Source organism: Ochotona curzoniae, unplaced genomic scaffold (assembly GCF_017591425.1).
Source record: "Ochotona curzoniae isolate NIBS_2020 unplaced genomic scaffold, NIBS_Ocur_1.0 contig_21, whole genome shotgun sequence".
NCBI classification, from domain to species: Eukaryota; Metazoa; Chordata; class Mammalia; order Lagomorpha; family Ochotonidae; genus Ochotona; species Ochotona curzoniae.
Genome location: NW_024465322.1, coordinates 9,606,243 through 9,622,471, shown reverse-complemented (window position 1 = coordinate 9,622,471; position 16,229 = coordinate 9,606,243). Strand labels below are relative to the sequence as shown.

The window sequence follows — 16,229 nt, the reverse complement described above, 5'->3', positions numbered from 1 at the left end:
CGAGACCAACTGTCAAGAATTTAGAATGCAAACCTTTTCAAAAGCTACTGTAAGCGGTGAAAATGTACAATCCGACAAATTCCTTTTGGTATCCGCAGTAATCAAAATATCAAACTCTCCTAGACTACCAAAGATGAAAATAATCATGAAAATATGTCTAATTTGTAATACTGAGAAAAAAAAGTAAACTCTGGAACACCTGAGGAGAATAATAAAATGTATGGAGAACGGTGACGTAGGAACGGTTCCCTGAGATGTAGGTGTGTGATTTGGGAATATAAGCAAGTATTTGTCACTATTTTTGTTGGATTTCAGACAGTGTTTAATTCTTCATTCCTACTGTAATGGGCGTTTTGGTTTCGCACTCAGAATAATTTAAGCGTGTTCTCAGAAAAGTCTGTGTCACCTTGTAAGAAAGTCGTGGTGAACGTCAGTTCTTCAAAGTAAAGTCACAAATTAATGAAACAATGTTTTATTAGCCAACTTTTTTTCCACTTTACTTAGGAAACTCCCTCCTACTGATGATGGCTTGAACTGGATATTCAAAAGCACTCTCAAAAGCCTTCATATCTCAGTTATTCATGGAGTGCCAAGCGCAGTTCCATGCAGAATTAGCAACAGCATGGACATGTGCGAAATATATTTTAATATTTTGTTTTCTGTCACTTTCTTAACTATGATTAATTATGAATTACAGTTATTTTCTTCTTAATGACAGTAAGTCAACCAATAAGAAAGCGGTCCTTCACGTTACAAATCATTGAATGGAAGCTCAGAGCTACCGTCCAGGTGAATTAACAGTGATTTCTCCCTGTAAACGTTGACAGCGTCTAGCATGGAAAATGTGTATGGTATCCTAACTACTATGTTCCAAACATTAAAAAAAAAAAAACAGTGTGGGCAACCACTTGGCATTGATTCTCTTGACTTCGGTTTTAAATCTCCTCAGTCTTGCTATAATCTGTGGATAAGACCTTCAGCGCTTCCAGGATTCGGCTAATAGTTCTCACACTGTCATTAGTATTGAAAGGAGTAACTTAGTGATCAAATGACTTAATCTAGCTAAGTCGCAGGATGCTTGCCAGCATTTAATTAATTTTCCCATGAAATAACAAGACTTGCTATTTTCTAGAATACTTCTTAAGAAGTCACATAGCACACAGTACGATTGATTTATTGAAAACATAGATTTCAGTGGCCTTTGTTATAATCAAAAAATTGAACAATCATCCAGACTTTTTTTTTTAAAGATCCATTTATATTTTATTGGGAAGACTGATGTACAGAAAGAAGGAAAGACAAAAAGGAAGATGTTTCATCTGATGGTTCACTCCAAAAATGGCCACAAAGGCTGGAGCTGAGCTGTTCTGAAGCCACAGTCAGGAGCTTCCTCTGGGTTTCCCACGGGGAAGCAGGGTACCAAGGTTTTGGATCATCTTCTGCTGCTTTCCCAGGCCACGAGCAGGGAGCTGGATGGGAAGTGGAGCAGCTGGGACATGAACAGATGCCTAGATGGAATATTGGCATCTGCTGTTCAGAGGATTAGTCAGTTGAGCTGTCCTGCTGCCCTGATCCTGGCAATTCAGTTCAGACCATTGCTGCCACCTCAATGCCGCTTATTGGACAGTCACTCCAGGGTTTTGTATAACAATGAAAAGAAGTGGCAGAAACAGACCTACTTTTTCTCTCCTGATTCTAAGAAGAATTTGTTCAGCTTTTCCAAGTAAGAATGCTATTTCTATCAACTTAAAGATGCCCTTCACTATGTTTAGGAAGTTCCTTCTCTTCCAGCTGATGAGTGTTTTTGTCATAAATTTTTTAGATTGTACTGCACACTTTTCTTCACATATTAATTATACACTTCCCTTTATTTTCTTAATTATTTAGAAATATACAAAATGAGTATACTCTACACTTTATTTTATTAATATGATGCATTACATAAGTTGATTTGCACTTATAGACCAATCGGAGGTTCATGGGATAAATTTCAGTTAGTCATATTTTTTTAATGAATTTCTGGATAGGACTATCTGTATTGTTTTTCAAGTTCATTTTTGATGATGTCTTCATAGTTAGGGTGGGAAGGGTCAAGAATTAGGGGAAAGTGGGTGAGACTGCTGTTCCCAAATTTCCCTTTTCTTCTTCCTGTGTCTGGGGGAAGGGGGAGAGACAAAGGGAAAAGCCACAGCCAGCATTGCAATGGCCTCAGTACCTAGGGATGGGAAATGGCTACCTGATGTCATCCTAGGTTCCCCAATGTGGAGCATGCTCCAACGGTTCTGCTCAAGTGGTATCAGTAGTTCTGAAATGTTCTTGATCTCATTGAGCCAAGGGTGAAGAAATTCTTCTAGGGTCCATTGGCTGACTTAATACACTTGAGAGTCTCATCATCCTGAATATTTACTGTCAATGCTTCCCTGGGGTAGTTGACCAATTTGTTCTGCCCTCCTTCCTCTGCTATGGTACCAAATGTCTTCTGTAGACCCCAGTGGACTGTCATATCCTTTATGTGCATCTGACTATGTTGTCCACTACTCTGTCTGAGCCATTGGGGAGGCTCATGGTCAGACCACAGTTCCGTGATTCTCCTCATTGTTGGAGTTCTGAGTTGAGCAGCTTAGTAAGGGGGATCCCTAAAGAAACCTCGTGTGAAGCGAGCCCAGACCTGACTCTTGTGTGTGTTTGCCAGCATGGGATCCAACTCTTTGTATCACCCACACCAGCCTATGCACACACTAGAAGTTACAATTGCTGGGTTGATACTTTCTCCAGCCCTGTCTCTTATGTGAATCAGCGGATGCTATGGCTCAGCACAACCCTGTCCATCACACACTTGGCCCTCACGTACACCAGTGGGAATTGCAGCCTAGTCGGAGTGACTCCCAATAACCCCCGTTAGGCCTGCCTCCTGTGCTGGCCAGCATGTGCAGCAGACTGGTCCATTCTGTCCCACATCCCCGTCACCTCTTGTACATGTCAGTGGGCGTTGGAGCCTTGTTCAACCTAACAGACCAAACTATCCATCCCATACTCGTGCTGGAGGGTGCCACCACCTGTCTAGTCAGGTCTACCTCTAGCCCTGGTTCTCATGCTCACCAGTGGGAGTTGCGCCCCCCAGAGAGATGCCCACACTTTCCTTACTGGAAGTACTTTCAGTCCCAGGTCTTACACTCTCCAGGTGGTTCTGCAGATCCTGATAGGATTTACCCCCCAGTCACAGCGCTTGCCATCAGATGCTGTGTCAAAACCCAACCAGCCTTCACTTACTCTGGTTTATGCATGCACCAGTGGATATAGTTGGTCCATGTCCAAACACAGTTCTCATGTGGTTCAGCTGGTATACCAAGACCTAACACCAGTGGGTGCTGAAATCTAGCCCAGTCTGGCACACCCCAGACCCAGTCCACATCCATGCCAAGTGACAGTGCAGCCATGTCCAGCTGAGATTGCAGCCACAGATCTGTGTGTGCATGCCAGTAGTTTATCCGACCCAACCCCATATGGCCCATTGCCCATCTTGGCCTTTGCCATTAGATGCTGCATCCTGACCTGTGCCAGCCAGCCCCCAGTTCCTACTCTCACTGGTGGGTACTGCAGCCCAGCCCTGCCCAGTCTGCCTCCATCTCTGGGTCATGTTTACTGGTAGGGGTGCTAGCCTAGCCAAATCACTCCCCTCGACTTCCCCTGTATATTACTTTAGCTCACCCTTCATTAACTGTCATAAGTGCATCATTCTGCTATTTAAGTGCATCCTGACATTGAAGATACGGACAATGGCAGAGAGTCCAGCATACTATTGTCAGGATTTACTTAACAGTTTCATTAGGAGTCTATCTTTGATTTGCAAGTAGATGCATGCTGTATTATATCTTCATATCTGGATATGATAATCTACTACATAGCTACATTTATCTAACAAAAACACATACCAATGAAATAAATGTTCAAGCAAATATGTTAACTGAAGTACAAAGCTTTGTAAATCTGTACCATAAGTATGATAAAAATGGGTGATATGTTTAAACAACAAGCATCTTTAAACACACCGTTAATCATTGCGTTAATCATCATGTATGTGATGGCATTATTTAGTAATCAGATTTGATTGTATGTATAATTTATGCTGTATGTTTTGTATATTAAGATCTTGTAAATCTTTACATATGGTACTATCCATGTTTTATTAAGTTACTGCGCAATGCCCATACCGATACCATGACATGTGTGTGTATGCATCTAATGCATGTATAATTCTCAAGCGACGTCCCTCTAGTTTTAACCTTTGGATTCTTGTTTGAGCTGGAGTTTGACAATGGACGATGAAAACATAGAGGCATCCATTTCAGTTTTCATTACACTGAAAATAATATTTTAATAAGATATCTATGCCACATTATATGGTCTGATGATTTTAAAGTCATGATTACAAATAAGGTTTCTGCATGTTTGTAAATCCTAGATGTTTCCCCGACTGATATGGGTCTGACATCATTAGGTCTCCCAGGAGCTCGTGACAACAGCCAATGTCATACTGGTCATGAGATTTTTTTATAGTGCACCTTGATTGTGATGGTGAAAAATAAACTTAATTGAAAGCTACACATATCCATCATTCATTAAAAAAACTAAAAAAATAATTTTCCAAAATGCTGATATGTCTACTAGTTATAAATTAAACTGATTAAACTCTAGATTTCTCAGTTTGCAAGTGATGTAGGATTTTTGAAAAAAAAATTTTTGTAATATAAGAACAGCAAGCCAGTGCTGACCTGAGCTATAGTTAAATATACTATGTGGAAGAATTTCTGTGTTTTGAAGACCATCTTCAAGTCACTCACAGACTTGCACACACATAGCCGCACTCCCAGGCTGTTTTGGGTAGATCGGCTCAGGACTGGATTTCACTGCTTCATTAATGGATTTCCATAGCTGCTGTCTCATGTAGTGGAGCTTTTGCTTGAACTCTATAATAACTCAATTTGATTTCTAGACTGCATCTTCACATCATTATCATTTGCCAGGTTACACATCGCTGAGCAGGGTGATTTAATGTGTTTTATTTTAATGACAGAGAAGAACTTACAAACAATGGAAAGCAGAAAACTGGTCATCCCTTTGTATCCTACTGTTTTTCGTCTGTTTTTCAGAGTTTTCAGTCCTTCATATTTTGGCTATCAGTAGCATGGCACCTACAATTTTTGTTTCATATTTTGTCATTTCTTATTATATAGTTTTTCAGGCATCTTTCTCCCTGTGGAAAAATTTAAGTGCACATTAAAAAAAAAGGGTTTTATTACAATCATCCCTCTATGTTGTTACTGTATAATAAAAAGAGAAACCGCTAAGACCCAATTCTGCTCTCCAAAACGGTGATGAAATTTTGAATATTTTTGGAAACTAAAAACTGTGCAACATCTTTGCTTTCCCACGCAAAGTTGGCAGAAGGTCAAGATACACAACAAGAAACAGGAACACAAGAGTTTGTTAGAAGTTTGTTTCACTTCAGCTCTTTGCAAGTCACCTTGTCTTAAGATGAGATTGTGAATCTTAATCTAAACTTTAGTAGACTGAAAGATGAATAGTCTGGAGAATAAAACAATGTGGTTTGGAAGAATCAAAGAGCTGATCAATGACAATAAGTCACATAGATTTCTAGGTGGTCCCACACTGAACTTTCTAGGTAGAGCTGGAATTCAAAGCATGAAGTGATAAGCAAGGTGTATGAGAGCGCATCAATATGTCTGACAATAATTCATTTGGATTTTAAAGTATTAAACTAATATGTCAGTTGTATGTATTTTAAATGTTACTATTTTCTTCCACATCTAAATGCTTATGTTAAGAAGATATTTGTGCATTTAAGTTACATGTTTTAATTGTGTTTCATATCTAACTGTATACCATGAAATTATATTCGATCCATGCTAACCAGGATGATATAATTTGGAATGGAAATGTTTGAACCTAGTAGAATATTGTTTTGTACTTGCTTGAAAAGATTATTTTTAATGGAACTGTTTTTAATATTAATCCCTCTTGATATATATGGCCTATTTTTGAAGGTTTATACTTCAATTTTTCAAATTTTACCACCTTCTTAATTCGCTATTTATAACTGTACAAGCTTGTATGTTTATTTCTGTCTTGTACGGCAGAATCTCCCTCATTAAGATGGATACAATGAGAATATCTTTTCCAATGTTTGCTTAAATGTTCATTGTTAAGATAAAGAATTTTAGGGTCATTCAATTCATTGTTCAGTTCCTTGTGTCCATACAAATTAGTCATGTGTTTAAAGTTACTGTTGGCTAAAGCAATCTGCTTATACGTGGTTGTTTTTTAGCTTATTCATTGGTAGCTTTCTTGTGATGCTGTGTGGTTCTCCAACGGAAAGCCTATCGCCGGTGCTCTTCAGTTTGTTCCTTGCCTTGGTATTCCTTCTGCGGAGGTACTTTACATCTATCTCAATTAAATCTCATCCTGTATTACCGCCATCCTGTTTCTCACTTTCCATTCATTTTGAACCTTTCTTCAACTTCCACTGATTTTGCAGTTCATTTTGAAAATATGTCTGCTGTTCTCATACTTGTAGGCACCAGTCACTCCCTGTGGGTCAACGAGAAGGTAGAGCTCACTCTGAAATCCAACTTGACTCATTTCATTGCAATCCTGTCTTTCTACATGTCTCATGTTTATCTGTGTGGTTTATACTCTCAGCAGTCGTAGTATTTATAACAACAAAGCTTGAGTGAAAGTGTGCCCTGAACATTGTAAATATTTTGTTGCATTTCTCTGAGTCCAGAAGTCTGCAAAATAGAGACTAAATAGTTTTTACATCATTTTATGTCTTTTTTTAAAATTTTGTGGTTTATTTGAGATACAGAGATAGATTTTCTATCTAATGATTCACTTGTCAAATGTGAGCAGAACAGATAGAGCAGAGCTAGACTGGTAACAAGAACCTGAACATCAATCCAGATCTTTCACATGGAGTGGCAGAGTCCCAGGCACCTAGGCCACCGGGATTAGAACTGGTGCCCACATTGGATCCCAGCACATGCAAGGCGAGGACTTATTAGTAGCTAGGCTATTACGCTGGGCCCTACTCTGCACAAATTTTGAGTCAAATCCACTGTGCTCAAACCATTTAATGTTTCTTCCTCATTACTGCTCCTTACCACTGAGATTTTCTCGCCAAGGAATTCCACTGTATTACAATGTTAAGGCTGTAAAACTATGCGTTAGCTTCCTATAAGAATGTATGTTTCCATGTGTAAATAGGGCATTTGAAACTTAGCTAATGTCTAATTAGTACAATCATGAATATAGTGACAGACTAAGACTGATCTGCATATGAATTTGACTTTCTGTTTCATCTCTTTCACTCAAAATTTCTTTTGTTTTTTATAGGACACTACACAGTTTGAACTTTGGTTTTTCATTTAAAACTTACTAAATTCATGTTGACTATTCTAACACATTTTTAATGCAGTGTGTCTAATTTTTGAGGTATACTTGTTTGCAAAATTTGTTATATATTTACGAAATATATTGTTTACACAATTTGTTTGGAAATTGTTTGCACTGTTTGCTGAAATAAAAAGTAGAAAGGGTTCGTAGGTATACTGGTCTTTTCACTCATACCTGGGATTTTGGCCCAATTCGTGGTTTGAATTTCAGATTATGGCTCATTCACCCTGAGGAGCAGTGGAGAATAGCCCACGTGCTTGGGCACTGCCACCTGCTTGGGGCACGGGAGAGGCGGGGTGAATTCTGAGCTCCTGCATGTTGTACAGTTGTTGTGTCACAGGCACTGACAAGTCATGAACTGGATGGAAGTCCCCATTCTCTATGTCTCCATCTCCCTTTTAAAAAGAAAAATCCAGAAAATATATACTCTCATTAAGATCTCCACAAAATTGAGAAACTTAGGACAAATGCTTAGCAATTGCTTCAGACAACAAAGACTAGGGACATTTTTGTGTTTTAACAAAAGTCACAAAATACACTTTATAATATTCATTCTAAGTAAATTTTTGATCTATACAGGGAAGACCATTTCATTGATTTTGTTCATAGAATCATAATTCATACTCAGTCTGTAATTTAAGTCTGGTATATTTTAAACAATAAATGTACAGAACATCTACTCACAATTACTGAGTTAATTGCACAATTGCTCATTTCTGTGCTTTGTTCTGATGGGGAAGACAAATGACCTTAAATCTGAATTTCTGAGCATGAGATAACATGTAATTAGCTGAAAAGATTCAAACTATACTGTATTTACCTAAGATGGTTTCAAAAACCTAGGGTCTTACAGTATAAAATTATGCCCAGAACGTATTAAGAGATGCTCATACTTAAAGTAATGAGAAATATATCCATATGCAAAGAAGATGCCCCCCCCCTTAGCATTGTGTGACTAGAAATGTCATGATATGGCAACAATTGTAGAATTGTAAAAAGTATTAAATTAAGTCAACTGTGTGTTTCTCCAACTTTAAACCTAGGCAGGTATGACTGATCTTCTCAATGGTTTACAAACATCCTCAAGAGCAGGAATGATGAGTGAAGTAGATCAGCAAAATATCGATGGTTTATCAGACAAAACCTAATTTCTGTCAAAGAAATAACAGACAAGTGAAAAAGGCATGGAAACTTTAGTTAACTTCAGTAGAGACAAAGTGTTTGAAGGACAAAAACAACAGACACAAACAAAACGTAAGGAGAAAGACAAAGCACTGGGGTTAGCAAGAGAATAACTGCAGAGATATTTCATACTTGCTACTGCTGACATGTGACCCGGGAGGCAGCAGGCGCTGGTTCACGTTCCCATGCTGTGTCTCAGACCTAAGCGGAGTTCCTGGCTCCACGTTGCCACCTGTCCCAGCTCCAGTGACTGCAGGCGTCTGGAGAGTGAAGCAGTGAATAAAAGAGATCTTTCTTTCAACCAACTGAAAATAACAAGAACAAACAAAAATTAGAAGAACTTTGTCTACATTTTCGACAGAGGCATATTCCAATATTTACAGAAATATCAGAGATCTTTAAAAATAAAATGGTAGTTTATTAACTACATGATATATAAATGGAGCAATTTTCATGCATTTATGTATAATTATTTGTGCCTAGTTTTCTAAACAGAATAAGGCGAATAGATCACGTTTTAGTAACTTAAGGATTGTAAAAATGGCAAAGTGGTCATTGCCAAAATATGGCAACAAAAATGGCAATTTATTGTTGTTATTATTAGCACAAAGGGTCCCAGAGTATTTGAAACTACTCAACCGTTCATTTGTAGTTGAAGGCGGCCAGACACATCAGCATATACAAGAGAGCATTAAACGGGCAGGGCTGTGTTCCAATAGACTTTACAGTAGATGGGGTTTGGTCCATGGGCCCAGTTTGCCAAGCCCAGAGCCATGGGAACACTTGCAGATGTGAAGAGGGCCTACTGTACTTAGTTTTCACCAGTGGAGCCGAGTTAAAATGCTACTTGCACATGGATGTTGATAGGCAGTGTGTTCTTTTAAAAAAAAGAACTAAGGATTTGTCAGTAAACTTGAAAGTGACAAGAGAAAGAAAAGCTCTCGAGACAGAAATGTCTTTACAGTTGCAAAGGGCAATTCATTAGCTGATGAGCGTCGGACGGCCTGGACTCGCCCATTCCCTTTTTCGTAATTTTCTCTTAATCAATCTTGTGAAGCTTTTGACCTTTGCGTTACAGGAGAGATTCCCAGGCTCACAGCTGACCCTGGTAACGAAACCTAGTGCCTACCCTATTGTAAGTGAATACATTGGTATTCCGGTATAAACAAAGGTATCTTGTGATTTTGATTAGCTCAGTCAATCCCAAACAGCCTAATTAATTCTGGTGGAATCGTTAAATTTGTTTCTGGATTTGCACAGGAGAAATGCAGTCTTTGGACCCTTCAAGGAGCTGTCAAAATGAACAGCCAGGGCTCGGGTCCCCGTCATTCATGTCTGTCTGCTCTAACGTAAGAGAAAGCCTAACTACAAAACTTCACAGGAAAGGCAAATGTTGTTTCATCAATGTTCACCCAACATTATTAGGCAACAAATTTTTAAAAAATCCTTTTTTAGTTGAATTGTTTTAATTAGGCAAACGCTATTACCATATTTTTTAGTCTGAAAGGCTCCAATACAATTACACCACTTGGAGAATAAAATGTATTCATTTACTGCTGACTGTCATCTAAAAACGAGTTGAAATTCTTCTGTTTATTGAAGGCTACAAATGGTGTCCTTTGGCTGGCTCTAACACTAACTTACTGCCTCAAGATAAGATGAAAAAATAGCAACTGGTTAGCATGCTTTCTTTACAGACATAATAACTTTTTAACATGGCAGTGAACATTTAGTTAATGTACAAGACATTGGTGGCAACTGAATCGCTTTACCCTAACCAATGAGAATTCACGGCAAAAGGCTGTGTCGGGGCTGATGCTGTGGTGCAGCAAACTAACTCTGAACCCCGAGGTGCTGGCATCCTTTATGGGTGCTGGTTGTTGCCCTGGCTGCTCCAGTTCACATCCAACTCCGTTTATGACCTGGGAAAGAAGTGGAGGTTGGCCCCACCACATCCGCGTGAGAGACCCGTAAGAGGCTACTTGCTCCCAGTTTTGGATCAGCTCAGCTCTGCCCATTGCGGACATTGGGAAGTGAACCAGGAGACTGAATATCCCTCTTTGCTTCTTGTTCCCTCTTTGTATGTAAATCTGCATTTCGGATAAATAAGATCTTACAGAAAAGAAAGACAGTTGTGCACCAAGCAGTATTGATAGCCCAGTGACATGTGCAACCACATGTGTGAATTTACGACAAATAAACAGAACAGGTCAGAATAATGAGGCAACCAAAAGCCAAGTTCTGTTTACTGAGTAGTCAGAATAGGTAAAATTCTCTTGATGGATGTCTCTTCTCAGGAGGAAGTCAGGATTAAGAGAAGCGGAGATCTAAAGTGGTAAAAGGGAAGAAGATATTTTGTGGTGGACACTGCGGTGGATGCAAATGCAAATTAAAAGACAGCATTTCCTCCACTCAACTCCCCAAGAAAAACATCACCTGCCACAGCAGCCTCTCTGTTTTACCTTGGAATTGAAATGATTTGCAGTAATCATTTGTGATTTCCATGATATGGCAAGACTGAGCAAGAAAGCAAAACCCTTGTTGTAGAAAAGTGAGAGTGTCCACTGGAGACCAAAGGCAGTTTTCGTGTGGACGTAGAATTAATAGACATTATGCTTCTCTCTTCTGATAATTAGCAATAGTTTAGTGGCCACTGTCTTGGCTGGTAAAGACTGTTTGAAAACAAGAAAAGAAAAGTGTAACCTTATTTCACGTAATGTTGTTATTATTCAGCATAATTGTAATAAAAAATGTGTGTGTTGGTTAGTTGAAGATTTTATATTTAATATCAAAGTTTAAAGATTGATGAGTAACTGTAACAAACCCATACTGGAAAAGAAAGCTGACAGAATTTCACTTAATTGCATTTTGTCAACTTAATATCTTCTTTTTGTTATCTTTCCAAACAAATCTGATTCCTTTAGAGTCAATGTATGCTTTCCAGCAAAATGAAGCATTTCACCCACTCGGCTGTGCTGTGCTAGCGTTTTATGAAGCCAGCCAGCAATGAGCTCACCTCACCTGCAATATAAATCTATCAGTGAATAAACAACATCATTTTTATTTCAAAGCCGCTGACACACTACATGCCGATTTGGCAGTTAAATAATTTATTTCTCTTTTGGGTGCAATCTGACAGACTTATTATAACTCTACTTCTGATATTCATTTCATGTTTAATAGTTCTTTGCCTCATAATGATGCTTGTCAATCAATTAAATTGAAATGTCATTCTGACCTTTTATTGGAAACAATTTACTCTTTCTTCATTTCATCACAGGCTTTTCTTCTTTTCGTTCAAATTGAAAGACTTAATTACCAGTATTGAGAAACTTTATATTCATTAACCTCATGAAAATACATACTCATCAATGTACTGACACTTTATTTGCAGAGGTGATCCAATTGAATCTGCCTGAGGACCAGAAGCTAAGCATTACTGCGGCAACTGTGGGACAAAGTGCTGTCTTAAGCTGTGCCATTCAGGGATCTCTGAGGCCGCCCATTGTCTGGAAGAGGAACAACATTGCTCTGAATAATTTAGACTTGGAAGACATCAACGTGAGTACATACATGGAGTCACTTGCAGAGATGTCTGCTTCAGTCTATATAACAGGCTTGCTAAGTCTGATGAGCTTACTAAATATTGCCTGTAGGGTGGAAGACAATTATTAGGACATTCATAGGTCTGTTGTATGGCCTGAGAAATGTACTATGGACAAGTTAGAATTGTGGCTCATTTAGAACTATCTGAATCATTTGTGCTGTTGGGATTAGCAAGTTATGACACAAATAAGATAATGAAGTTTTCATAGGAAAAGTATCCATTAATGAAACTTTAGAAGGCTGTCTGAAGAAAATCTGATAGTATGTGTGTAATTGAATTTTGTATCTCTAAGAATATAATTAATAAATGAGGAATATATACATTTTATATGAAAATGCATTTCTGTGAAAACATACGCTACTTTTTTAGAACGCCTCTATTAGTGTAAATGTGATAGTATACATTGACATCAACTTTAGGAACCAAATCTCTGAAATCGCTTAGAGGATTTGTTACAGGAATGAAAACAGGGTTGGAATGGTATATGCATTGATTCCCAACAATATCCTGGTGTCCTTTTTTTAATTTGTAACATGTACATCTATTAAATTCAAGAGGAAAACTATTTTTAAAGTAATGTCATGAATTGGTTAGTTAATACTGTTCTGGTGCCTATGAGACGCAGTCTTTGAGGAATATAATTTCAATATTGCAGTATATGTGTGAAGAGTTGACATCACGTGGAATTCACTGAAATAATAACTTGGTACAAGAGTGGACTGTAGATTGGCCAGAATGAAAAAAAAATAATAATCCCACTTCTCAAAACGCAAAAACCAATATTTAGGAGACAGAGGTTAATGGAGGGAAATCAAACTTATTCATCAAACAGAAGCTTGGGCAGAGTAGGCATTTTGTCACAGATAGTATCTCCGTTTCTCAAGTTAGCAGGAGGTGTTTTGAAGAGGGCCACTTAGAGGAAGGAGGGGGGATTGTTGGAAACGAGGGGGAGCAGCTGCACTGTAGCTGCCAGCTGACAGACTCCGTCAGGGATTCCTGGTGGTTAGCTTCAATTTCTAGTTGTAAATACAATCTCTGGTCACAGTGACCAGATCAAATAATTTCACAATTCTTCTTCCAATCCCAAACACATATTCACAATCTACAATGTGAGGCTTGGGCTGTGATTGCCATTATTATTTTTTTTTTCTTTATAAGCCAAGTCACCAACTAAAGCAATTATTCTTACAATGGGTGTGACAGAATTTTTACTCTAATTGATTTCGGAAATTTCCTGCTGTCTCCTTCCATTCAATTTCTTTGCAAAAAGGAGAATTGATCGTATTCTGACTACTTTTCAAATGGAGATGTCCCAGTGGCTGTTGGAATGGAAGAGAATGTGACAGAATGAAATTCATATGTTCTCTCTTGGGGAGAGAAGGAGATAGTTATCACTAAAAGCATTTCTGGCTCCAGAGGTCCGTTCACAGAGATTTTGCATGTATTTAAAAATAATATTAAACCCTGATGTCCCCTTAATATTATTAGAAGAATCAGTCACAAAATTTATGTGTCTGTTTATGTATTTCTGTGTATAAAGGTGCTGATATAACTACTTCGACAAAAACTGGCCACTATTTTTACATCCCTGTATTATCTAAGTCCAAATGCTGGGACAGCACTGGATGTGCTAACACTTGTCAACAAGTGGAGGGTCTTGTTTGGCATCTTATTGTGAGTGTTTAGTGGTGTTTGGGCTGGAGGTGTGAAGACACCGAGAGCATTTCTCTCTTGCAGCGGTGGCCATCTGCATGCTGCAAGAGTTACTGTCACAGTCCGATGGAAGTATTCTTTCTTTGTTAACCGTTGGCTTTGTCTGCTTTTCCATCACACTGACACCACTGACATCATCTTGATTTTGATGACTTTTATTCCCTGTCTTATAAAAAAGATACTTTTTTTGTAAATATCACTAACCAATCATATCATAGCTGAGTTTGGTTTCTCCCTCATTGGTAGGATGGAATTATTGTGGCAGTTGGTCTGATTTGTTCCTACACTTGGTAGAAAGATTGATGACCAAGGGCCAGTGTCAGAAACTATTTCAACGATATTGAGCATTGATGTTCCTGCTGTCAGTTCTGTTTGGTGCTCCTGTGGAATTCAAGTTGAATCCAAGAGCTTAGGGAGAGCTTGTGAGTGCCCTTGATCTTTGGAACATGTCACATAGATCATTCAGTATTATCACTTTCTTTTTTAGCCCTGAAATCACAAATATGAGCTTCCCAGTCAGCAAGATTATGGCACAGAGGTGATTTGGGAAAGGGCCGAAATTTAGTCGTCTATATTTTACCAAAGATGATGAAATTATCACACAAGTATGTTGAACACCAAAAGCAAGCTTTAATTTCTTCCTTTGAGGCTATACTCCATGTGGATCTAAGTTCTTTTTGGTACCAGCTAGTACAAGAGAAGAGTTTTAGACTATGCCTCCAGTGTCAGTACAAGGAGGATTGGTTGACTCTGCTTGCTTCATTTCTTACTGAAGATATAAAGGTTGCTTTCTGTGTGTTTCTTGAAGATAAGGGTTGTTCATGTGGAACAAGATCTTTGATTGGAGAAGAGCAATCTGGTTGTGTTCTGGCACAATGTCTGGGGAGATAGCATTCATTCATCCATTGCTCTGTGTTAATTATAACTGTAGGACTGGAAGCACTGTGATTATGAAGATAATAAAGGCATTGCCCATTGCTGGAAAGGATGGCTAAGAGGAGACAGAGTTATTTTGGGAATATTTCCTTCGCACTTCCACCTCCCCTTCTCTTCTACCCACATTCAGTTCCTTCTCTTACAGCATCAATGTATTGGTGTAAAAACAGAGCTCTTTTCCCTAAAACAAAGTCATCCAAAAGTCACTTGACTGGGTGGGTTGGAGGGGTGGAAAGGTAAGTTAGTCCAAGGTGTGGGACAAATGGGTAACAGGAAAAGCAAGAATGCGAGTCCCTGTCCAGTTAGTGGAAGGACAGATGCATGCCTAGTTGTGGCATCAAAAAAGTGTTCCTGTTTTATTCAACGTGTATGTGTTGCCAAAGAGCAGTGGGATGGAGTTAGTCTGGCCTGTTTGTAATCCTGGGTTCACTTGGTGTCTGAGAACATAGGACCCTTGGCAGTTGCTGGGAAATCTTAAAACTCACCTGCAGCGTCAGCTTGGCCTAAGCAGCTGGTCCTCGTGACCTGACTGCTTGCTGCAACGCTTTGAGATTACACACTCTGCACACACTCTGATGCGTTGTTGTTGGCTCAATCTGTTGAGGAAAAGGATAATTGCTACAACACTTGCATATGCTGCTCCCGACCGGCTTGCCAAATTCATTATCAAGAACAAGTTCTTTATACTTGCTACTCAACAGCTAGTATTTGGGATACAAGAAGTGGTGTGAGGAAATCAGGTTTATTCAGTAGAGTGTGAAACCACAGCTGATGTTTGTCACAAACACCGTTCCTGAATTAGAGGGAGCTTTGTCAGGGAATGCAATAGGAAGGTAAGAGGGGAGGTGCCTATCCTGGACAAACGAAGGCTGGCCTCACCTCCATCAGGGTCTCTGGGTAGGGAATAACAGTCCCTTGTTGTCTTCAACATGAACTCCAGATCCATCTCTGCACTCCTGCAGACCAGAGCCAGATGTTTTGTCACCAGAGTTTGCTTTCCCTAGGCCAGTTCCTGGAATTGTCAAGCAGGTGTTTGTATTACACAGAACAACATGCAGGCTATCATAGTACATTTTTAATTGCTGTGATCAGATTCAGCAACTGCTCTTGTACCTGGGGCAGGAAGAAAGAACCAGCTTGATTTTGGTCATATGTGGTACTATGCCACTAAACCAAAAGGGATTGCACCAACCAGTAGTTAGTCATCTGGGTTATTTTTGAAAAAGGGACAAGCAGTTTCTCAACGAAAGTACAAATTAGGAGGAAAAAAATGATAAACCCTGAAAATTTTTTTTTTGTTTTATGGCCTTTGATTCAT

At 38.9% G+C, this 16,229-nt stretch overlaps 1 protein-coding gene across 3 annotated transcripts in view; it reads left to right on the top strand.

Moving 5' to 3' along the window:
- FSTL5 (follistatin like 5) overlaps positions 1-16,229 on the top strand; it is a 196,459-nt gene that overhangs the window by 106,958 nt on the left and 73,272 nt on the right. For all 3 annotated transcript variants that reach the window (XM_040971412.1, XM_040971411.1, XM_040971410.1), the window contains exon 6: positions 12,050-12,216. In XM_040971412.1, the coding sequence (XP_040827346.1) occupies positions 12,050-12,216 (167 nt within the window). The remainder of the gene's footprint in view (positions 1-12,049; positions 12,217-16,229) is intronic.